The 25638-nt window shown below is 39.4% G+C and overlaps 1 protein-coding gene across 1 annotated transcript in view; it reads right to left on the bottom strand.

The window, feature by feature from the left end:
* Positions 1–25638, bottom strand: part of LOC146001874 (uncharacterized) — a 61785-nt gene that overhangs the window by 8111 nt on the left and 28036 nt on the right. Inside the window, exon 5 of the mRNA XM_083139583.1 lies at positions 17292–17411. Within this exon, the coding sequence (XP_082995709.1) occupies positions 17292–17411 (120 nt within the window). The remainder of the gene's footprint in view (positions 1–17291; positions 17412–25638) is intronic.

Consider the following 25638-nt stretch of genomic DNA (forward strand, 5'->3'; position numbering starts at 1 on the left):
TGTAATGAAAAGGTCCCGGGTTCGATTCACAATGTCAAATTGGCTGATAATGATGTTGTTTTTAAAATAAAATAAAAAAAGAAGTGTGTTGAGTCCCCATTAGTATTTATGCAGGAACAGATATTAAAAATCAAAACAAAATGGCTGTGACTGGTGTTTAGTATTCGAAAGGTTCCAGGTTCGAGTTCCTAGTTATAATTTTTTTTTTTTTAGTTTACAGAATTAGTTCCCATTTATTGCGTTTTGGCGAACACGTCCTCCCCCCTTTGTGGCATTTGGACATGTTGGATATATACATAGAAATTGTTGTCAAAGTGCCTAATAATGATTTTCTGTTTAAATAAAAAAAGAAGTGTGTTATCAGTCCCGATTAGCACGAACAGATATTCAAAAAGCAAAACAAAATAGCTCATATTGTTGTTTAGTATTCAAAAGGTTTTGGGTTCCAATGCTGGCAAATTTGCAGAATAACATTGATTTGTTTAAAAAGTGAGTTACTATCCCCGATTATTTTTGATACACAAATAGAAAATGCGTAACCAAGGGGCTAATGTTGGCGTTTTTTAACGCAGTCCCGATTAACCGTAATGCATAAAGCTGTTTCAACGAATATCGAACCTGGAACCTTTTGATTACAATGCAAAGACTTTTCCACTAATGTATGCTATGTTTTAAAACCAAAAATAAATAATAGTATCGAATTTTTAAAAAAATGCGTTACCAGTCTCGATTAGCCATTATGCACAAACAGATGTGTTTTGAAACCAAAGGGGGGTCGAGGGTTCGATTACAACTGGGGTATGTGTGTTGAGGAAACTAAAGGTCAACAGGCATGGAAAGTTTTTATTCGCCATCTCAAAATAAGTTTTTGGGCTTGGTACAGGTAGCTTTTTGTAGAAAGCCCCACAACGACATCAACGTGGCTACCATCTGTGGGGGCCTCTTTTTTTTTAAGTTGGAGAGGGGCACAAAGCCGTTTGTACCATACAACGTTGCACCGAAGAACCAACTTGTCAACTAGTCACTCACTCCATCATTAAAGTGCACAACATAATATCAGATTTGCACTGATAATAAGCAAAAAATTATAGCGGCTGCATAATTATATTTCAATGACAGCAAATGGTTTCAAATGAATGGTTTTCAGTTTTATTTTTTACTAAGTAACAGATTTGGTAATGAAAAGCTTTAACATTTGCATATAATATGAGATTTGTTTTGGTATCCAGTTTGTATGTTGACCAAATCACAGATATACTATTACTAAGGATAGCATTAACTTAATCTAATAAAAATATATTCCACTGCATTACAAAATTAACTCATTCTGTTTTCTGTTGTTTGAATCCATATGGTAAAGTCTCGAAACTTGATGCACATCTTTTTCTTTTGGTATATACCACCTGAAAAACCCTTATTTCCGGCTTACTAACAACGGAATGTGTTTTTGTGCGTACGATTTTGTTCGAGTTGAGTAAAGTTAAAGAGGAGGTGTTGTTGAGAATAGCATTGGTGAGTGATTCGAAATTGATTGTGCTGCTGTTTTTATGGTTTAGACATATGCCTTTCACCTTGCAAACAGTAGTAACATTAGTATTGTCTGGATTTACTACCTCAAATGCATAACTTTTCGGCCCACTGGATGAAAATGCTCTGATATAAGCATTTTTCCCATAGAGTTCTAGTTCATTTGTTAGAAAAGGCGCATTTAAGAATTCCCCGAGTCACAGGTAGTAAAGTCCAACTTTTGCCCCCCATCCAGCAGAAAGTGATTATTCAGTATTTTTAAGTTCAAAAATAGTTTCAAAAACTCAGTTTGCTGTGCTCTGTAGTGAGAAAAAGTTAAGCCGATTGTTTCGCTGCTATACTTTTTTATTTCTGCTGCAACCCCACAATGCAACTGGAGGTAAGTGCGTGATATAAGTTTGTTTTCCTAGTTAACTGTTATTTCAAACTGCTTACCCTACTTCTCTAATGGTTACTAATTTTAATCTCTAGTGCGTGTGTGTCTGGTGTGTAGTTTAACCAATGTAGCTCAACCAACAATAGAATTCACCAACGATAAGATGTAAACCAAATTGAAATGGAATAAAATTAACACTGCAATAAAAAATTCTAGGGTTCGAATCAAAGCGGGGTTATATGTATCTATATAAATTTGTTTTTAAAAACTGTGTCACCAGCACCAATCAACCGCTGTGCGCAAAATGAGAAATTGTTTAGAAGGCCGCTTTATGCACAGATGGGGTAATCGGGGCTGGATCTACAGTTTGAAGCGGTACTATATGTAACTATATAAAATCACTCTTTTAAAACTGTTACCAGTCCCAATCAGCCGCAGTGCGCAAAAAGAGAAATTGTTTAGATGGCCGCTTTATGCACAGATGGGGGTAATCGGGGCTGGACCTACAGTTTGAAGCGGAGCCTTATGTATGTATTTAAATTAGTTTTTAAAACTGTGTCACTAATCCAAATCAACCGCTGTGCGCAAAATGAGAAATTGTTTAGAAGGCCGCTTTATGCACAGATGGGGTAATCGGGGCTGGATCTACAGTTTGAAGCGGTACTATATGTAACTATATAAAATCACTTTTTTAAAAACTGTTACCAGTCCCAATCAGTCGCAGTGCGCAAAGAAAAAAATGTTTAGAAGGCCAATTTATGCACAGATGGAGGTAATCGGGACTGGATCTACAGTTTGAAGCGGTGTCATATGTATGTATTTAAATTAGTTTTTAAAAACTGTCACTAGTACCAATCAGCCGCAGTGCGCAAACAGAGAAATTGTTTAGAAGCCCCGTTTTATGCATAGATGGGAGTAATCGGGACTGGACCTATAGTTTGAAGCGGAATCATATCTATCTATTTAAATTAGTTTTTAAAAACTGTCACTAATCCCAATCAGCCGCTGTGCGCAAAATGAGAAATTGTTTAGAAGGCAGCTTTATACACAGATGGGGGGTAATCGGTGCTGGACCTACAGTTTGAAGCGGTGTTATATGTATGTATTTAAATTAGTTTTTAAAAACTGTCACTAGTACCAATCAGCCGCAGTGCGCAAACAGAGAAATTGTTTAGAAGCCCCGTTTTATGCATAGATGGGAGTAATCGGGACTGGACCTATAGTTTGAAGCGGAATCATATCTATCTATTTAAATTAGTTTTTAAAAACTGTCACTAATCCCAATCAGCCGCTGTGCGCAAAATGAGAAATTGTTTAGAAGGCAGCTTTATACACAGATGGGGGTAATCGGGGCTGGACCTACAGTTTGAAGCGGAGTGATATCTATCTATTTAAATTAGTTTTTAAAACTGTGTCACCAGTCCCAATCAGTTGCAGTGCGCAAAAAAAAAAAAATTTAAAAGGCCGCTTTATGCACAGATGGGGTAATTGGGACTGGATCTACAGTTTGAAGCGGTGTTATATGTATGTATTTAAATTAGTTTTTAAAAACTGGCACTAGTTCCAATCAGCCGCAGTGCGCAAACAGAGAAATTGTTTAGAAGCCTGTTTTATGCATAGATGGGGTAATCGGGACTGGATCTACAGTTTGAAGCGGAGTGATATGTATCTATTTAAATTAGTTTTTAAAACTGTGTCACCAGTTCCAATCAGCCGCAGTGCGCAAACAGAGAAATTGTTTAGAATGCCGCTTTATGCATAGATGGGGTAATCGGGCCTGGACCTACAGTTTGAAGCGGTACCATATGTGTGTATATAAAATCACTCTTTTAAAACTGTTACCAATCCCAATCAGCCGTTGTGCGCAAAAATAGAAATTGTTTGGAAACCCCGTTTTATGCATAGATGGGGTAATCGGGACTCTACATATAGTTTGAAGCGGAGTCATATGTATCTATTTACACTTGTTTTAAAAAACTGTGTCACCAGTCCCAATCAGCAGCTGTGCGTAAAAAGAGAAATTGTTTAGAAGGCCAGTCCCAATCAGCTATTGTGCGCAAAAAGATGAACTGTTTAGTAGACCGTTTTATGCACAAAAAAGGGGTAATCGGGGCTGGACCCCACAGTTTGAAGCAGAGCTATATGTATCTATATATTTTTTTTAAATTGTCACCAGTTCCAATCAGCCGCTGTATGCAGAAAAAAATTGTTTAGAAGGCCGCTTTATGCACAGATGGGGTAATCGGGACTGGGTCTACAGTTTGAAGCGGTGTCATATGTATGTATTTAAATTAGTTTTTAAAAACTGGCACTAGTTCCAATCAGCCGCAGTGCGCAAACAGAGAAATTGTTTAGAAGCCCCGTTTTATGCACAGATGGACTAATCGGGGGCTGGAGACAATTTTACAAACACAGTTTTATATAGATTAATGATGGAGTGAGTGACTAGTTGACAAGTTGTTAGGTAATTTTGAACTTTATAATTTTCAGATATCTTCGAAAAATGGAAACTGGTAGTACTACTAATTTTGAGAAGGTTATTGAAATAAGCACCCAAGAGGTGTTGAATAAAATCAGAAATGAAGTCGGAGAATTTAGTCAAAGTAGCTGTATATCCACCCAAGGTGTGCTCAATGATTTGGATTTGGTTTTGGGTACAACTGGGGGAAATAATTCGATTGACAACATAGACAAAACCGTAAACATTGATACTCAGGATATTTTTGTTGCTGTTGCCAATGAATTGGGGGAAGACATTGCTAATAAATCAACTGGGGTTGATTATTCACAACAGCATAATAAGCACAAACAAAATGTCTCTTCTACTGTTCATAGTTATGGTAGTTATAGTGACTACATCCAATCCACCCCCTCCACCTCAATGGAAAATGCAGGCACTGCTAATTTTGAGAGGGGTATTGAAATAAGCACCCAAAAGGTTTTGAATACAATCAGAAATGAAATTCGTGAATATAGTCAGAGTAGCTTTATATCCACTCAGGGTATGCTCAGTGATCTGGATTTGGCCTTGGGTACAGATGGAGCAAATAAATCGATTGACAACATAGACAAATCTGTAAACATTGATACTCAGGATATTTTTGTTGCTATTGCCAATGAATTGGGGGAAAATAATGCTAATAAATCAACTGGGGTTGATTATTCACAACAGCATAATAAGCACAAACAAAATGTCTCTTCTACTGTTCATAGTTATGGTAGTTATAGTGACTACATCCAATCCACCCCCTCCACCTCAATGGAAAATGCAGGCACTGCTAATTTTGAGAGGGGTATTGAAATAAGCACCCAAAAGGTTTTGAATACAATCAGAAATGAAATTCGTGAATATAGTCAGAGTAGCTTTATATCCACTCAGGGTATGCTCAGTGATCTGGATTTGGCCTTGGGTACAGATGGAGCAAATATATCGATTGACAACATAGACAAATCTGTAAACAATAATACTCAGGATATTTTTGTTGCTATTGCCAATGAATTGGGGGAAAATAATGCTAATAAATCAACGGGGGGTGATTATTCACAAGAGCATAATAAGCACAAACAAAATGTCTCTCCTACTGTTCACAGTACTGTTCATGACCTCAACCAATCTACCCCCTCTACCTCTACTGCTATTAACAGCAATCAACCCAGACCCTCTGTCTCTATTTCTAGTGAGACCAACCAACATGTTGAAATGTTTCCTAACAACTATAACAACCAGGATACAGAGATATTTGGGTGTATTGGAACAATCGATGAAAAATGTGGAGATATTTTCCATTTAGAATCTGTTTTAGACACTAGAGAATTGGAGCAATGTACAAATCATATTTCGCCAGCGTTATACCAAATGGTGCTTAGGGATTGTATTCAGGAAGCGGAAGTGTGCAGACAGGTAGGCGGTGGCGATGATGCAGTGTTACATCATGTTGAAGTTATAGAAGAGACAAAAAGGCGTTACCAAAGATTCAATATGGAAGGACGAATGGTGCGTGCTCGGTTGCGGGGGGCACCACACAATGAGAATCCGGTGATATGGGTTCAGGAGGGATTGCAAGAACTGGTCCAATATGTTCTACGTGATGTGGCCGAGCATGACCAAGTTGGTATTACTATCAGAAATGAAGATCACCCTGATCGCCCTTTTTGGTTATCTTTTCGGGAAGCACAGGCGGTAAATATGGAGATATTGTGGGCAGCATTGGAAAAAGTATTGCAGAGCAATACAACATTTTTTTCTGACAACAATTTCTATGTATATCTCCATCATGTCCAAATGCCACGAGGGGGAGGACGTGTTCGCCAAAATGCAATGAATGGGGAACAATTCTGTAAACTAAAAAAAGGAATTATAACTATTAAAAATTCCGATAGCAGGTGTTTGGCTTATGCGTTGGTTGTGGCAAGAGGTATTAATGTTTACAAAAATGAACCTAAAAAACGTTATCAATATGTTAGACAACATAAATGTGTTATGGAAGAAGAAGTGGATATACTGTGCAGAGAAGCTGGGGAAAATTTGAATAGTGGTGGAGGAACTACCGAAATTCAAAAATTTCAGGACTATTTATCTGATTTCAAGATTACCGTATATAATGGATTTTCCGGGAGTGATGTGATATATGAAGGTCCTTTATTACCTAGGCGCGAAACTTTAAATTTGGTGTACATAAACAACCATTTTAATGTTATAACATCTTTTACAGCTGCATTCTCCGCTAATTTCTATTGTGAAACTTGCCATAAAAAATATGATCATGTTTCTAGACATCTAGGATCCTGTACAGCTGTTTGTTCACAATGCCAAGAAAAGCCCAAATGTACTGTTTCAGAAACCAAAATAAAGTGCACTGATTGTAACAGATTTTTCTATGGTCAAAAATGTTACAATAATCATAAAACATGTTACAATAGAAAAAACTCTCTTTGTCAGACAGTAAAATGTTGTGAAAAATGCCTGAAAGCGTATGCTATCCGTACAAACAGAAATCCTCATATATGTGGAGAGAAATTCTGTGTCAGCTGTAAAAATATGGTACCATCTGAACATCTATGTCACATCCAAAAAATTTATGGCAAACAAATATCTTCTCTTATATCAAAAAAAGCAATGCTTGTTTTCTACGATATTGAATCGAGGCAGGACACAAAACTAGAAGGCACTGAAAACAAATTTCTGCATATTCCAAATCTTTTGGTGTGCCAAAATGTATGCTATAATTGCATTGAGAACAAAGATATGTCTCAATGGTGCAGTGTATGCGGAAAAAGACAGCACATTTTTGATAGTACAGAACCTGTTTACAATTTTCTGCAATTTGTTTCAGCTCACCGCACCAAAATTAACAATATTGTGTGTATTGCACACAATAGTAGAGGGTATGATTCGCACTTTGTACTGCAAACTATGATCGAAAAAATGAAATGGACACCGTCTGTGATCATGAATGGAGCCAAAATATTATCTTTGAAGATGCACAATATCCATTTCATAGATTCTCTCAACTTTATTCCAATGGCGCTCAACAAATTACCGAAAGCATTTGATCTCCCAATGTCCAAAGGGTATTTTCCTCATTTTTTTAATACTTTGAAAAATAAAGAATATGTCGGATGTATCCCTGGTACTGAATTTTACGCTGTTGATTCTATGATGGAGAATCAGAGAACCAGTTTTTTGGAATGGCATAGTGAACAACAGAAAACAGGGGTAGTTTTCGATATGCAGAAGGAGTTGATAAAATACTGTGTAGAAGATGTTAATGTACTACGTGCTGCCTGTTTGAAATTCATGACCACTTTTGAAAAAGAAACAACAGTGAACCCATTATTGGAAGCCATCACCATCGCTTCAGCTTGTAATAAAGTATTCCGTAAAAGATTTTTGAAAGCAGAACATATAGGAATTATTCCTAAAAACGGATACAGATGGTGTGATATTCAGTCTATAGAGGCTATTCAATCGTTGGTATGGGAGGAAAAAAAACATAAAATCGAAATCCAACATGCAGCCAGAGGACCAGAAGTAAAAGTTGGAGGAAATTTGAAAGTAGATGGATATTTTAAAGATCAAAAGGGGCAAGAGCATGTATTTGAATATCAAGGATGCAGAACACATGGTTGTGTCAAATGTTTCCCTACTTCACGTACAGAACCTCTTCATGATGACCCATATGATACTTTGTCTTTTCGGTACGAAAGAACAGAAAATAAAATTACCAGATTAAAAGCACTTAACTACATTGTCCATGAGATGTGGGGATGCGAATTTCACCAGCAGTTGAGAAATAACAAAACCATGAAACATTATGTTGAAAAACATCCGTTATCAATTAAAGCCCCCATAATTCCCCGGGAGGCGTTTTATGGTGGTAGAACTAATGCTACCAAACTACATTACACTGTCAAAAAAAATGAAACAATTCAATATAAGGATGTATGTAGCCTGTACCCTTATTGTTGCAAAGTTAAAAAGTTTCCAGTTGGCCATCCGGTGAAAATTTATGTGGGGGAAGAATGCCCCGATATTTATTCTTTTGAAGGACTTGTCAAAGCAACAATACTTCCACCGAGAGATCTGTACCATCCTGTGTTACCATATCGAACCAATTCAAAATTAACTTTCCCTCTATGTAGAACTTGTGCCGATGAAATAAACCAGGCGGAATGTAACCATACTGCTGGGGAAAGAGCTATAACTGGAACCTGGGTTGTGGATGAAGTTCAGAAGGCAGTTCAAAAGAAATACAAAATTTTAGAATTACATGAGGTATGGGAATATAATGTTGAACAATATGATCCTGCAAAAAAATCAGGTGGTGTTTTTGCAGAGTACATCAATACATTTCTCAAAGCAAAAGTTGAAGCAAGCGGCTGGCCATTGTGGTGTATTGATGAAGAATCCAAAAAAAAATACATAGCTGACTATTTTGAAAAAGAGGGTGTGTTGTTGGATGAAAACAGAATATGTGCTAATCCTGGATTACGAAGCTTAGCAAAACTTATGCTGAATTCATTTTGGGGTAAATTTGGACAGAGAGAAAACCCTGGTCAAGTTAGTATTAGCAACAATCCTAAGGATTTTTTCGATAAACTAGAAAGTCCCAATGTTGAAGTACATCAAGTTATACCTATAAATGAAGATATGTTGATTGTTCACTGGCAATATCTCGAAGAATCTGCACTTCCATTATCGACTGTAAATGTAGTTATTGCAGCATACACTACAACACATGCACGATTAGAGCTTTATGAATATTTGGATACATTAGGTGAAAATGTATTGTACTATGATACCGATAGTGTTATTTATATTCAAAGGCCAGGTGATGTTGATCTGCCTGTTGGAGACTACCTAGGGGAGTTGACAAATGAACTAGAACTCTATGGGAAAAATGCTTATCAGAGCATTTTCATCCAGTGGGCCGAAAAGTTATGCATTTGAGGTAGTAAATCCAGACAATACTAATGTTACTACTGTTTGCAAGGTGAAAGGCATATGTCTAAACCATAAAAACAGCAGCACAATCAATTTCGAATCACTCACCAATGCTATTCTCAACAACACCTCCTCTTTAACTTTACTCAACTCGAACAAAATCGTACGCACAAAAACACATTCCGTTGTTAGTAAGCCGGAAATAAGGGTTTTTCAGGTGGTATATACCAAAAGAAAAAGATGTGCATCAAGTTTCGAGACTTTACCATATGGATTCAAACAACAGAAAACAGAATGAGTTAATTTTGTAATGCAGTGGAATATATTTTTATTAGATTAAGTTAATGCTATCCTTAGTAATAGTATATCTGTGATTTGGTCAACATACAAACTGGATACCAAAACAAATCTCATATTATATGCAAATGTTAAAGCTTTTCATTACCAAATCTGTTACTTAGTAAAAAATAAAACTGAAAACCATTCATTTGAAACCATTTGCTGTCATTGAAATATAATTATGCAGCCGCTATAATTTTTTGCTTATTATCAGTGCAAATCTGATATTATGTTGTGCACTTTAATGATGGAGTGAGTGACTAGTTGACAAGTTGGTTCTTCGGTGCAACGTTGTATGGTACAAACGGCTTTGTGCCCCTCTCCAACTTAAAAAAAAAGAGGCCCCCACAGATGGTAGCCACGTTGATGTCGTTGTGGGGCTTTCTACAAAAAGCTACCTGTACCAAGCCCAAAAACTTATTTTGAGATGGCGAATAAAAACTTTCCATGCCTGTTGACCTTTAGTTTCCTCAACACACATACCCCAGTTGTAATCGAACCCTCGACCCCCCTTTGGTTTCAAAACACATCTGTTTGTGCATAATGGCTAATCGAGACTGGTAACGCATTTTTTTAAAAATTCGATACTATTATTTATTTTTGGTTTTAAAACATAGCATACATTAGTGGAAAAGTCTTTGCATTGTAATCAAAAGGTTCCAGGTTCGATATTCGTTGAAACAGCTTTATGCATTACGGTTAATCGGGACTGCGTTAAAAAACGCCAACATTAGCCCCTTGGTTACGCATTTTCTATTTGTGTATCAAAAATAATCGGGGATAGTAACTCACTTTTTAAACAAATCAATGTTATTCTGCAAATTTGCCAGCATTGGAACCCAAAACCTTTTGAATACTAAACAACAATATGAGCTATTTTGTTTTGCTTTTTGAATATCTGTTCGTGCTAATCGGGACTGATAACACACTTCCTTTTTTATTTAAACAGAAAATCATTATTAGGCACTTTGACAACAATTTCTATGTATATATCCAACATGTCCAAATGCCACAAAGGGGGGAGGACGTGTTCGCCAAAACGCAATAAATGGGAACTAATTCTGTAAACTAAAAAAAAAAAAAATTATAACTAGGAACTCGAACCTGGAACCTTTCGAATACTAAACACCAGTCACAGCCATTTTGTTTTGATTTTTAATATCTGTTCCTGCATAAATACTAATGGGGACTCAACACACTTCTTTTTTTATTTTATTTTAAAAACAACATCATTATCAGCAAATTTGACATTGTGAATCGAACCCGGGACCTTTTCATTACAGCATAAACATCCTATTTCCAATTAGTTCATTTTCTCTTTGTGCACAAAAAAGCTAATCGGAACTTTTAAACAAATACAATTGAATATCCAATTTTCACCAACATTGGGAATCGAACCCTCAACCACTTGGTTGAAACATCTCGCGGAAAAAAAAACACCCCCCGCGCCGCGCCGCCCCGCCCCGCGCCGCGCCGCGCCCCGGTCGCCGCCGCCGCCGCTAAACACAAAACGCGGCCGCCATTTTGATTTTATTCAAATACTATTTATGCACAGATGGACTAATCGGGACCTATAACGGCGGGACAAAATAATTGGGTTCATTTAACTACCTAGAGAATCGAACCCGCGACCTCTTCATTACCAGGCGACAACATTAACCACTAACAAAAGGCCGCCATATTGATTTTATTCAAACACTATTTATGCACAGATGGACTAATCGCGACCTATAATGGCGGGACTAAACAATTGGTCTAATTTAACTACCTAGAGAATCGAACCCGCGACCTCTTCATTGCCAGGTGACAACATTAACCACTAACCCAACTCGATTTTCGAACTCAACCATTTTGTTGCCTTTATTTACACACAGGCTAATCGAGACCATTCAATATTGACATCGTCGCCTTGTAATCAACGGGTCCCAGGTTCGATACTCGGTGGAGGCACATAGTGGTCCGAATCACCACTTTTCAACTGTAGCTCCAATCCTGATTAGTTTTGCCGTGCATAAAACAGACTTAAAAAAACTAACTCAATCTATCAACCAATCAATATTGACTCTACCAGGAATCGAACCCTCGACGCCTCTTGTTTTACAGAGCAATAACCTTAGCCGCTAAACTTTCGGGGGTAAAGCACCTTCGGCGGCATCTTTAAATCATTTCTTCATGTCTTTGAATCATACGCAATGGTTGCGCGCGCATTTCCTCCACACACACACAAACATACGCACGTGTTAGTTTAGCATACATCAAGAAACAACGTGACAAACCCATTGACCCCCCTCCCCCCACCGCTTCCGATGTCTTCAAGGTGATCAGACACGTTCTGCTGACTCAACAATAAAATCACTCGTGGCCCGCTACAACCGGATGTAACCTAACACCAGGCGCATCAAATTTTTGCTGACGCGTAGGAACATAGTGCTGCCATTACTACTACGTAGTCGAAAGAAGGTGAAGTTGCAAGAAAAAGACCTAAAAAAGGCTAAAAAAGGACCAATAAGTCAAAAAACGCCGAAAAAGGCAAAAAAGGACAAATAAAACCCACCTTTTTCTGGCCTACAATGACCCAAAATGAACATATATTATGTTGGGCCTCGTCTTCTGATACTTGGGAAAAAAGGATTTTTCCTCAACGTCCGAGCCATAATCATTACACATGTCCATGAAACAGTACATGCAACAACATGAACATTGGAATTGTAGCTTTCCTGGCGCCGTGATTCGAACCGACACATTTGGCTATTGTTTTTTGCCGACACCAAAATAATAGCCAGATGTGCCGGTTACTGGGACCGACGGGTAGGGGAAGAAGCCATAACCATTTCACGGGAAAGCACCAATCACAATGTGTGCCCTCGAAACATTGGAAGCCAACTCCAATTTAACCTGGCTGGCAACCCGAGAACACTTGTCCGAACATTCTCCGGAAGTGAATATCACAAGATTGTGTGCAGAGATAGAAATGCATTGGTGTCAGAGAGAAAGAGAGATCCGATACTTAAGAATGATTTGTGATTATAGAAAGCAAAATAATAGTGATGCAGAATAATAGCGAAAATTCTATAGAATGAAGACATGGGAGCGTGGTGCTTGAAGTAAAGAAGGTAAGCATTAAAATAGAATGAGGAAGAACGTGAACTGGTGTGAACCGACTAAAGGAATGAGATACAATATACTTAGGTATGAGAAGAGCTAGTCAGAGAAAGAAGATTGTATGAAGAAATGGAAGACATTAAGTGAAGACCGCATCACACGGAACTGGATTTCCAGTAGGTATACCCTAGTTGGCGCTGGACTGGTTACCAATTTGCTAGTTTTCGCCTCACACGATACTTATCAGCGTACTTGTCGATGGACTTCTGTTCCCATACGAGGGAAGTTGTAATGGCGGCCGCGTGAGATGTAAACAATGTATCACTTCACATTTTTAAAAGTCGATAACTATTCAACCGAGAGGAATAACGTTTCGTATAAATTGTTATTAGGTACAAAACAAGGGCGCTGCTTAAATACATACTTTACAACGTTTACTGTACACGTATGGAAGAATATTTTAGTTGTTTCAAATGTAAACACCGTGCGCTCAGCATAGATGGTGTAACTCAACGCGCATTTCATGTTGTATAGCCTACGTTATACATTCCTGGAGCAACACTCGGAAACCACAGACAAAAACGCTCCTTTGCACAATCACAGATTATCTGCACATGGCCAAACCTTGCTCTGATTGGCTGTTCCACAGAATCCAGTCGAGGAAAGCAAGTAGCAATTAGAACATGTCCTATTCCTCCAAACCAGTCAAGCAGTCAGCCAGGCGGCCATGATTGCTACCTAGAAACTTAGTTCAGCGCCAACTAGGGCATTCCTACTAGAAATCCAGTTCCGTGTGATAGGGGCTTAAGAAGAGATAATGAGTCATTGAAGAGTGATTAGGGCCCGGGACTTCATGTTATAACATTTTTTATTTGGCATCGGATCGAATACTGGGGTAGGATCTTTACATTTCTGATGAAAATCGGCCGAAATAGACAAACATGATCAGACATATTTTGACGTATTTTACCAATTTCTCGTTTTTACAACATATTTTCTTTGTACCTTTAGAGCAACGGATAGTTTATATTATCGATGGCAGGATAAGGAAATGGACGAAGAAATTAAAGCAGATGTATTTTCTTACTAACTTGTACAGAACAATAATACTCGTACTCCCGCTTTGTTTAGCGAACTGCTAATTATGCTTTAGTTTCCACAATACTAATAGTAAATGACATAATAGTAAATGAAACTTAGGATAATTGTAGTGAACCTCACTATATTTTCAGTATTTTCCCACTACATTCTTAGGTTAAAGGAATTCTGTCTTCATTTAATACCCCCCCCCCCCCCTAGTCGATCTTCCCTGGAATATACTGACATCCTGTATAATGATAAATTTGAAAGTACTGTTGTGAATATTTTTGGCTTTACTGGGAATATTTCTGCATTTTTCTGACATATTTTTAATTTTTCATGACACTTTTCCCATTTTTATGACATAATTACATACATATTTTACAGTTTTGTAGGGCATAAAGTCCCGGGCCTTAGGTAGAGTATGAAGTGAATTATGGCAGGCTAAGATGATATGGATAAAGTTTCAAGGCGGAACGGGGACAAGGCAGAACAAAGATAATACACACTGAAAGAACAGTGGTGCAAAGTAACATCCTACGTGGACTTAGAATAGAATATTGATTAAGTATGAGCCTTTACATACCATAAAAAGTTGTTAATTTTTAGTGCATTTTCCCTAACCCCTCCCCTTTTTTCTCTTACTTGAGAGTTCACAAACACCATCACTTTCATTATAATTGCACTATTTCAGGACAGTATTTCACTAAACTCTTAGCTAAGTGATTCCTATTTTTTCTTAGATTTATTTATTTATTTAGTACCCTTCTTTCACTCATTTTCGCTATCCCCACCGAGCTTCTCCGCTCTCTTTGTCCAGACATGATGTAGGAAAGTTCCCAGATTCCTCATTTGCGCCTCCCTCCCCTCCTCGGTCTCTCCCTCCTAATAACGGTTGTCATGAATTTTTCAATGTTAGATTCATTTATTTTCCTTACATATTTTGGTCTTGCCTCCCATGTTTCTTTGCACTGGAGGAGAACATTTGCATATCGATTCTCCCCAATTCCCTTGAAGACTACACACAGAAAACTAAATGCATCATATCGATTGATGCACCAGAATGCACCGATTGATGCAGTAAAGTGTGTTTTATGGTTTCTTCAAAGAATCACATTCACATTTGATGCATTTGGGTGCTAGCACATCACGCTGCGACGCCAAGGGTCCCGGGTTCGAATCCCGCTCGGGCTTGGTTGTTTGTGAATGTGCATTCACGAATTTCGTCACTCATCCCCATCTTCACAAATTAGCCAAGAGGCACAAAACGCGAAGTAAAATAAACAAAATCAACCATTTGGGTTCATTTTTGTATGTCTTGAAAGAAACATCAAGGTGCATCATTTGATTGAAGTGAGGATTTATTTCAGTCGAGATGCACTTCAACGCATCAGCTGATGCATTGAAGTGCATCTCGACTGAAAGTAATCCTCACTTGAATCAAATGATGCACTTTGATGTTTCTTCACGACATACAAAAATGTACCCAAATGCTTCAAATGTGAATCTGATTCTTTGAAGAAGCCATAAAACACACTTTACTGCATCAATCGATGCATTCTGGTGCATCAATCGATATGATGCATTTAGTTCTCTGAGTGTACTTTTGGTATCAGTGATGAATTGGTGTTCAACACCATATTTTCCTCATCGGTTGTCAAACAACAAAGTTGGTGGCAGTGAGGGGATGCTTTGCGATAACCCCCCCCCCCCCATCACTTCGAGCAGTGGTGGAAACAAAATGAGAAGAAGTGTATGAAAGACTGTGAAAGAAATGAAAATGTAGTGACGAAAGATGACTCAAGAAGATACGTGATAAGACAGTTCGAAAAACCAACTCAGTTCGATACATTCTATACAATACCACCAATTTACCAACAGAAGTGGTAACCACCACAACTGGTGCAACACAACACCCAATAGACCTCTATGCCAGTGGCGTAGCGTTATAGTACGCCCGTACGCCCGGCGTTCCCAGATTTAAAATTTCAAAAAAGCTTAAATGCTGTGATTATAAAGTAAAACGTGACTACTTTCATAAATGTTTGACCTTCATGGCATTATAATAGCTATTTTTCGCGATCCGCTTCCAACGCTCCACTCTCAACACTCGTTCTAGCATCTCTTTTCAATGCCTTTCCCGGCCGGATGCCGAGCAGGTTCGGCGTACAGGACTCCTATATTCCTTGCTGCCTTTATGGAGGGAAAGCTTCCATTTCTACAGCACGCGCGTAAATGGGCTTTCTTACGCCAGCGTACGAGAGGTCTACCGTGATTGGTTCATGTGACCCTTCCTGCCTTCTGAAGCAGACGACAGAGGCAGAATTCCTACCCGGTTCTTCGCTCTTCGCGCTCATGCAACTCGTGCTATGTGATGCTACAATACGCAATATTGACTGACGTAACTTTACCAATCTCAAATATACTGTTTCTTAATGGCCACTGCATTGTATAATTTATCGCACGAACAGCGATGAGCATTAAAGACTAAAAGATCAACACAGTTTTTGTCAAATAAGTTAGTGAAGCCCTCGTGGTAGAAATTCAGCCTGTGGCTGCTCTACCACTTAACCCGCAAAACTATTAATTTTTTATTGTATTTTTTTCGTTATTATCTAACTACTTAATATTGTGTCAATGGAAATGTTTAGCATTCATTTGAAAACTCTTAACATCGAATGGTCTCTGGAGAAAATTATTTTAAAATGTTTATCAGTATTCTCAAGATGTAATAAACAGTGGTCTGAATTACTAATCGGCACTGTTACGTCAGTAGAGTGTACGATATTTGGATCATCCACTCTGCTTTTCACAGTGCGCCAAGACGACAGAGGTCCCTGGTTCGAATCCCGGCGTCAGTACGGGTGTTCTTAGTCAGTTTCCCTTCATCAATATCATCATCACACATATTCATATTCGCAATTAACCAAAAGTGGTAGAAAAGCGAAATAAAATAAACCAAATCAATCAGTAGTTGGATCACCCACAACAATGACGTCTACTGTTGTGCAGAGACGCTTGTGATTCAGGTAGGTTTTTAATGACTTGCGTCATGCAGAAAGGTATAAAACACCAAAGTTCAAAACATTTGTGGCGGAGATCTTCAACCAGTATTGGAATAGTCGGGGGGTCAGCCCGACGTATCCCCAGCCGTTATAGTAGGTCTGAAAACCCAGCTGACTTCAGGCAAATAATTAATACCTGTGGCGACTAATACCATAAGTAAATTATTAAGCAAGAAAGGGCCGACCCTTCCTTCGGACTTGGCGTTCCCACCCGAAATGTCCATGCTACGCCACTGCTCTATGCTTGGTTCTGTTTGACAGTCGATGGTGTAATATGACACCAATGATGATGCTGAAGAACGTCAATTTGGCTTAACACTAACGTGTATTTTGTAAAAAGAAAATTGTCAGCCTTTACCTCCATTTTCGTCAACACACTGTGCCACCGGGCAGCATGGAGGTCTGGTGCAAGTCACATTGCGAGACACACACTGCTTTCTGCACGGTACTGCAGTACATGGATCTGGGCAACTCCTCTCTGAAAAAACAATAACAAGTTAAAATTCAACACATTTTCGCAACAACATGGAATGAGATAGTACAAAACAGTAAAGATGTTAACAAGGTGGACAATAGTTAAGGTCGGAATGGACTTTTGGCCTGCCAAAGCACAGATCTTTTAAAAAATTCCCATCCTTTCTAAAAACCGCTACGATATTTCAAATTCTGAATTTCCAAAAAACCTGGTCAACCAACCGTGTTTGTGAAGGAGCGTTCTCTTGTGCACTTCAAGCAGCGTTGTAAGAGTGCTGGACAGGAGGGAGGGAGCGAAGCATGAGGCTTCGTCGGTTGCGTTTTCCCAGTGGGGAAACCTCTCGCCATATGATTCGCAACAGTGCAGTGTGGCATCGTAATCCTGGCAGAAGAAACAGGAAGTGATGCATTGAAAATGATGGTGCTTTTCCCCCTCAATATTTTTTTTCAGGAGGGGGGAGCTCCTAGAACAATCCTTTTGTGATTTCGCTTTCTATCTTGTCTAGGTTTATAGTGTGAGAAAACAATAAAAAACTACACCAAGAGACTCATAAGTTATCTGCCAATGGCTCCTAGGAGTATGTTTGTGCAGATTAAACTTTTGTTCTTTTGACTTTTTTTTATTTTATATTCTTTATATACAGGGTGTCTCATAGGTAATAGCGCAAACTTGGCACAGGTGGAAGTACACGGTAATAGAAGCAAGAAAGTCTCAGTAAAGATGGGTCTGCAAACGAGCCGTTTTCGAGATAATGCACATTCGCGATTATCTCGAAAACGGCTCGTTTGCAGACCCATGTTTACTGAGACTTTTTTGCTTCTATTATCGTGTACTTTTACTTGTGTCAGTTTGCGCTATTTGTTTTGAGAGACCCCTGTATATAATATATACAGGGCGTCATTTTAATGGCGCCCACGGACCACGGAAACGTATAGAGGACATCAAAACAAACAACTTTTCTCAGTAACATTTTTCTCGTTGGTGTGTCGATTCGACGCTACAGCCGTTCAAAAAATACCGTTTTGCCGCCTTGATGCTGGCAACCCAACACAACATTTGATCGTATCTGTGATGTCATATCCTGCGGCGAGACAGCTCACGGCAGTGTTGCAAGGAACGCAAAAATTTTGTGAAAAATTACAAAATACCAACCACATTATTATCTGTAAAACGAAGCGAGAAACGCGTCCAGTAGACCGAACATCATAGCCTACCAGCCAGAAGCAGCAGTTATCTAAGGAAAGGGGGAACTGAACCAACGATATGAGAAATGGTAAAAAACGTATTCAAGATGAAGTGTCAATATCGGATTTTGTCTCAGTCTACATGTCAAATATCAACAACAATAAATGTTATTGGACTTACAGCTTACATGTGGCTGTTTACGCCCAGCTACATGTCAATTATATTTGTAAATCTCGTTGCAAGGTTGATTGATATCTACAGGGTTGTGCCCATATGCCTTGTGGTATTTTTTGTACTGATAACGGAATTTTCCGAATTTCACGTTGTTACATTACGGCTAAAACACGTACAACCACAGTAACAATCTATATGACCACTTCCACTTGAATTCCATTTTCTTTCTTCCATTTTTCGTATTGTTTGTTTATTTCCTGTTAAGTTACAGAATGTGTTTGCTCGTTTTGTTTTACGATACATAATGTGGCTGATTGTAGGTATGTCATTTTTCACAGAATATGTGTGTGCCTGCCAACCCTGGAACGCATCGCTTCACGACGATATATGACGTCACAAATGCAATCAAATGTTGTGTGTGGTTGCCAGCATTCAGGCGGCAAAACGGGCTTTTGTAAACGGCTGTAGCGTCGAAATGATGCACCAACGAGAAAAATGTTACTGAGAAAAGTTGTTTGTTTTGATGTCCTCTATACGAATTTGTGGTCCGTGGGCGCCATTAAAATGACACCCTATATATACAGGGTGGTGCAAAATTCCGTTTACAACGCTTGGGAGGTGATTCGACAAGTAAAAACAAGGAAAAAATGCCATGTGAAAAAAAGTCGAAATCGGCACCGTTTTCGAGTGACAGGCGTGCGAAAATCGCCTCACACCATGTTTATAGCACAATAACTCAAGAAGGAAGAAAGATATCAATGTCGGAATAAAATAACACAAACAAAATCGTACCTGACGAATACAATGGTGCAGCAATTGAGGCCCAGTGTAAATTGCGCAAGGGGACTCTCAAAGAAAGTGGGGAATCCCCTGATGGAAAATACAGAAAATTTACTACTATTTTCTACATAATGTTGAGATCGGAATGTAGGCAGTAAAAATGACGACGTATGTCCACATGTCCTACTAATGCTGGGACACCGTCCCACACTCGGGAAATAGGAAATTCACCCGAAAATGACGCTATGCCGTCAGATTACGCTGAGATTGATTTCAGCTAATTGATACAGAAAGCCCCACTAGAGGAGCTGTGGGAGTGTAGGTCACCTGTTACGTATTAGTGTTGGTGGATACTACGTAGAGAGTGTAGTCGACCGTTGTTCTTCCTGTCTGTTCTGCGTGTCGCAGCGTAGGGTTTAGTCTGGCGTGTGTGTGTGGTTGAATTGCTCCAAGGAATATGAAGCATGGCGTTCGTATCACGAACGTTTTCCCAATAGGCGGTTACCAGCACATGCACTCTTTCAAAGACTTGATGCTCGACTGCGTGAAACTGGATCTCTACTACCCCGTAGGTGGGATTGTAGAAGACCCCGCACTGTGCGCACTGTGCAATTTGAAGAGGACGTGTTGGACGCGATACGAGACCGTCCTGACACCAGCACACGTGTCATTGCTCGTACGCAACAATCCCACCATAGCAATATGTTCCGCGTTATTCAGGAGGAGGGATTGCACCCATACCAATTGCATAAGGTGCACTACATACTGCCCACGGACTTTCCCCTACGCATGGATTTCTGCCAATGGTACGTGCAACAAACTCTTGCCATTCCAGATTTCCCAACAAGAGTTTTGTGGACCGATGACGCAATGTTCACCAGAGACGGCATGTTCAATAGCCACAACAGCCACGTCTGGGATATGGACAATCCGAATGCAATCATTGTGCGCCATCATCAACATAGGTTCGCAGTGAATGTGTGGTGTTGCTTAGTAGGTGACCACTTGATAGGCCCGTACATTTTGCCCTCTACTTTGTGTGTTGGGAATAATCGGGTGTTTCTACATGACGTATTACCTGAACTTTTGGTAAACGTGCCACTGGCAGGTAGACAACGTATCTGGTTTCACCCCGCGGCGCCCCCGCACAATTCGACCGGGGAGTCAGGGCCTTACTCAACGATATTTACGGCGATCGTTGGATTGGCAAGGGTGGACCTTTACCGTGGCCACCTCGTTCCCCCGACCTCACACCACTGGATTTCTCTGTGTGGGGAGAAATGAAAAGGCTCGTGTATGGAACCCATGTGGAAAGTGCTGAGGATCTCGTTGCTCGTGTTAGTGCCGCTGCTGGGACAATTGTTGACAGGCCAAAGGTATTTTCGCTTACCAGACAATCAGTGCTTCGCCGATGCCATCTTTGTCTTCAAGTCAATAGCGGACTTTTTCAACAAAGTCTCTGAGTATACCGGTCTTTGTGAGCCCCTAACAGCATAGCATAGTGTCCTTTAGTGAAAGGTGCGAGTGAAGATGCTGGAGATCGCTGTACTTCATACCATCGATCTGCATGTGCGGAGGTTGTGCGCTTCTCAGTGGAATCCCTTCAAGATGTGCTGTGTCCGGAAATGTTACATGCCATTGTGTGCGTTTTCTCGCCATTCTCCTTCTTCATTCCTTCGAGGATTACCCTCTTTCTTTCTGGAGCTCTCTTGTAGTATGTACAGCCTGACGACATGTGGCCATTGTTTAACTTTTGTTTTTTGTACTGCAAAGTAGTGTGTCAACATTAAGGGATTGAAAACGTTTTTTTGGTGTTTTCTCGTATTTTTTCCATTTGGAATTGTGTCCCAGCAGTAGTGGGACATGCGACAAATTGGTTTCTTTTCTTCTTCGTACCGCCATGTGAACCGTGTACAACAGGAAATTTGCAGTTATTTTCCTATTTCCCGAGTGTGGGACGGTGTCCCAGCAGTAGTTGGACATGTGGACATACGTCATAAATTTTTACTGCCTACATTCCGATCTCAACATTATGTAGAAAATAGTAGTAAATTTCCTGTATTTTCCATCAGGGGATTCCCCACTTTCTTTGGGAGTCCCCTTGCGCAATTTACACTGGGCCTCAATTGCTGCACCATTGTATTCGTCAGGTACGATTTTGTTTGTATTATTTTATTCCGACATTGATATCTTTCTTCTTTCTTGAGTTATTGTGCTATAAACATGGTGTGAGGCGATTTTCGCACGCCTGTCACTCGAAAACGGTGCCGATTTCGACATTTTTTCACATGGCATTTTCTCCTTGTTTTTACTTGTCGAATCACCTCCCAAGCGTTGTAAACGGAATTTTGCACCACCCTGTATATATATATGAGCGAGAGAGAGGAAAATAACCAAACCCGGACCTCACTCCCTAAGCTAGACCCCCTTCCTGCTTCCGTAAGTAGGTGCTGCCGCATGGTGGCAATGGGCGAAACACGTCGAGAATAACGAAAAGATTGTGTAGGGAAGGCATCAGCAGTAACGTGCAAGTATCAGGTGCTGTAGTCCGCCATGACTTGTTTTTGTGTGAATGAAAGTTTGTACATCGGTGCACAACAGTGAGAATTTTGCTAATTAAGAGAGAGATAAGTAGAAATCTTGTTACAATTTAGCCAGTAGTAAGTATTGTACTTTGAAATTATGGTAATGGTTTGTTTGAAGATCCTTGTGGTTTTATTGTATAAACAATAAGACTCCACGAGTAAAATGCCCTAAGTAGGACCCCTCAATGAATGCCTAACATTACAATTGAAGCAAAGGGTCGATACTCGTTAGTAAAGTCCTTCTACATATTGTTTCAGATGTTCAAGGTAAAAGGCATTGCAGGTGGGAGAAGGTGGGATGTCCAACAAATGGAAAGGGCGATTGATGAGTTACGATATTGGTAGTGTATATTCTATTATTTTTGTACACCTATATTCTTTATGCAAGCTCAATAAATGTAATTAATTTACTACATATCATATATTTACATTTCTTTGCGTCTTTTCCAATTTTTGGAACTTGTTAAAGAAGGGGTCCGACTTTGGCCACTTTTTCTCCGTTGTTACTTTTCGTCCTTTTTTACAGAAATGCTTACTGGCAAGCATCATGCGCTTTAAGGTGGATTAAGTTACTCAAAACGTTAGCAAACATATCAAAGAACCCATTTTATTAAATTTCTAATAGAAATAATATGCCATAATGACACCAGGGATGAAAAACAAAACGGAGGTTCAACTTTTGTCACTTTCCTCTATATATTCCCATTTATGTAACGACTCATTACATGTAGCCCTGTACATTTCATTAACAGAAAATGTACAAGGTGTACAACTTTGCTTCCGCCGTTTTTCCCCAAAAATATGACGCTGTAATGAAAAACATTGCTTACCCAGGCATTATTCAAAGTATTGTCCATCGCTGGCCACTACTTTCTCCCATCTTTCGGGCAACGTACGAATGCCGCGTCTAAAAAATTGTTCATCTTTGGAGGCGACCCACGAATCGATCCACTTTTTGACTTCTTCATAAGATCGGAAGTGTTGGTCAGCCAGTTCATGAGCCATTGATCTAAACAGGTGATAATCAGGGGGAGCGATGTCTGGAGAATAAGGCGGGTGGGGTAGGACGTTCCATCTTAATGTTTCCAAGTACGTTTTCACCACTTTGGCAACGTGGGGTCGTGCATTGTCATGCTGCATAATCACTTTCAGACGTTTTGAAATGGCTTGCTGTGTCACTCCCAATGATCGTGCCAATTCTTCTTGAGTTTGACCCGAGTCTTCACTCAGCAATGTCTCCAATTCTGCATGTTCGAAAACTTTCTGTCTTCCACCACTATGCCGGTCTTCGACGTTAAAGTCACCGTTCTTGAAGCGTTGAAACCACTCACGACAGGTTCTCTCACTTATAGCGTACACTGACATTTTCAATCGCGAACAACTTCACGATGCACACACCACTCGACTAATGTTTGAATGGGATTATCTTGACAGAGGTCCAAGCTAACTGCGTGACGTCTGCGATCTGCTTCTTTCGACCGCTACTTCCTGTTGTTGCCACCTGTCGGAAAACGGCGGAAGCAAAGTTGTACACCTTGTAGATATAAACATGATTGCGTGGAAGGGAAGGTTAACTTCACCGTCAATGGTTGATTGATTTGGTTTGCTTAATTTGCCTTTCTAGCACTTTTAACTAATCGCAAATTAAGGATGGATGATGATACCGATAAGACGAATGTGATGAAGGAACACTCACCAAGATCAATCTTTCCCAGGCCTGGATTTCATCTCGGCCCCCCTGACGTCGTGGTGCGCTGTGCTTACCACTCCACCACGGAGGCCGGCAACTTCGCCGTGAAAAGCAAGACGAAATACATTAAAATAAGTAAATGCTAAACATGCAGTATGCCAGAATTTGAAATTCTCATATAAATTTTTCTAGAGAAGTGGAATTTTCGAAAACGACTTTGGTGGCATAACCAAATGTTCAGAGCAACCTTAAAAAGATTACATTGAATTCAGATAGCTATGAGGGGAAAATATGCCTATGTACCTTTATCGTCTCCAAGGCAGCGAGCTACTGGGCAGCAGGGAGTTTTTTTTTGCATACAACGCTCTGGGGCACGCAACCTTTCGCACATCTTGCTGTTATGCACGGATCTCCGCACGTTTCTGCAAATATTTGCATTTTTGCATCCTTCGACAACAACAGGTATAAATATGACTTGGAAATAACAGACAGAGCAAAGACATGGAAAGAGTTGAGGAAGTTACAAAAGGGAGATAAATAGAGCAAGTGAGATGCAGAGAAATTGTGAGATAGGGTTAGCAGTGGAGAAAGAGTGAGATACAGAGATATAGTGAGATAAGGTTAGCAGTGGAGAATGAGTGAGATAAGATTAGCAGTGGAGAAAGAGTGAGATACAGAGAATAGTGAGATAAGGTTAGCAGTGGAGAAACAGATAAGATTAGCAGTGGAGAAAGAGTGAGATACAGAGAAATATTGAGATAAGGTGAGCAGCGGAGAAAGAGTGAGATACAGAGAATAGTGTGATAAAGTTAGCAATGGAGAAAGAGTGAGATATAGAGAAATAGCGAGATAAGGTTAGCAGTGGAGAAAGAGTGAGATACAGAGAAATATTGAGCTAAGGTTAGCAGTGGAGAAAGAGTTGGATACAGACAAATAGTGAGATAAGGTTAGCAGTAGAGAAAGTGTGAGATACAGAGAAATAGTGAGATAAGGTTAGCAGTGTAGAAAGAGTGAGATACAGAGAAATAGTGAGATATGGTTAGCAGTGGAGAAAGAGTGAGAAACCGAAGATACTCACTTAACTGAAAATTTAGTAATTGACATACCCATAAACCTTCTAGTTTTATTCCAGTAACACTTGTAGTGCATAAAGTGCTAATGATACACTTCTAGTACACCAAAATATAGAAATAACTCCATTAACGACACTACCACTTGCTGTTCCGTGTGAAGCACTAAAATTCGTCAATTAAGAGGGTCAGGTTTAATAATTTCAAGAGAAACAAAAAATCATCAATGCATTTCGAGTTGTGTGCAGATAATAAAGGAGTGAGAAAAGAGAATGTGAGAGGAGAAGATGTGTGTGAGAGTGAAAAAGAGAGAAGGGCAAACAGATAGAAAGAATGGAACATAGAGGAAAATACTATAGGTGAGACAGAGGGAAGGGAGGAGAGAAAGAAAAGAGGTGGAGGGAGAGGGGGAGTGCTTTTCAAGACGAGTGGAAGAAATTATGCTAATTGCTAATTATAATAGCGACAGTTTATTAAGTATGTGCTCATCAGAATTTAGAACCAATATTCTCCAAGAAATACAACAAGAAAGGTAATACCAAAAGCATGATTACGTAAGTTATTTTAGAATTTTCTCTCAAGGGGGCAGAGTCATAGAAATGTTTATTAGGCTATTATTATTAGTTACTACTACTTTACAAATCACAAAATTCAAATTGGATTTAAAATACTTTGGCGTTGTAGACAAATTCAGACTCGATTCTACTATTTAGATAGAAACTGGATTCGTTTTTCTTCTTTTCAAT

The sequence above is a fragment of the Lepisma saccharinum genome, chromosome 18 (assembly GCF_977018435.1).
Source record: "Lepisma saccharinum chromosome 18, izLepSacc3.1, whole genome shotgun sequence".
Taxonomy (NCBI): domain Eukaryota; kingdom Metazoa; phylum Arthropoda; class Insecta; order Zygentoma; family Lepismatidae; genus Lepisma; species Lepisma saccharinum.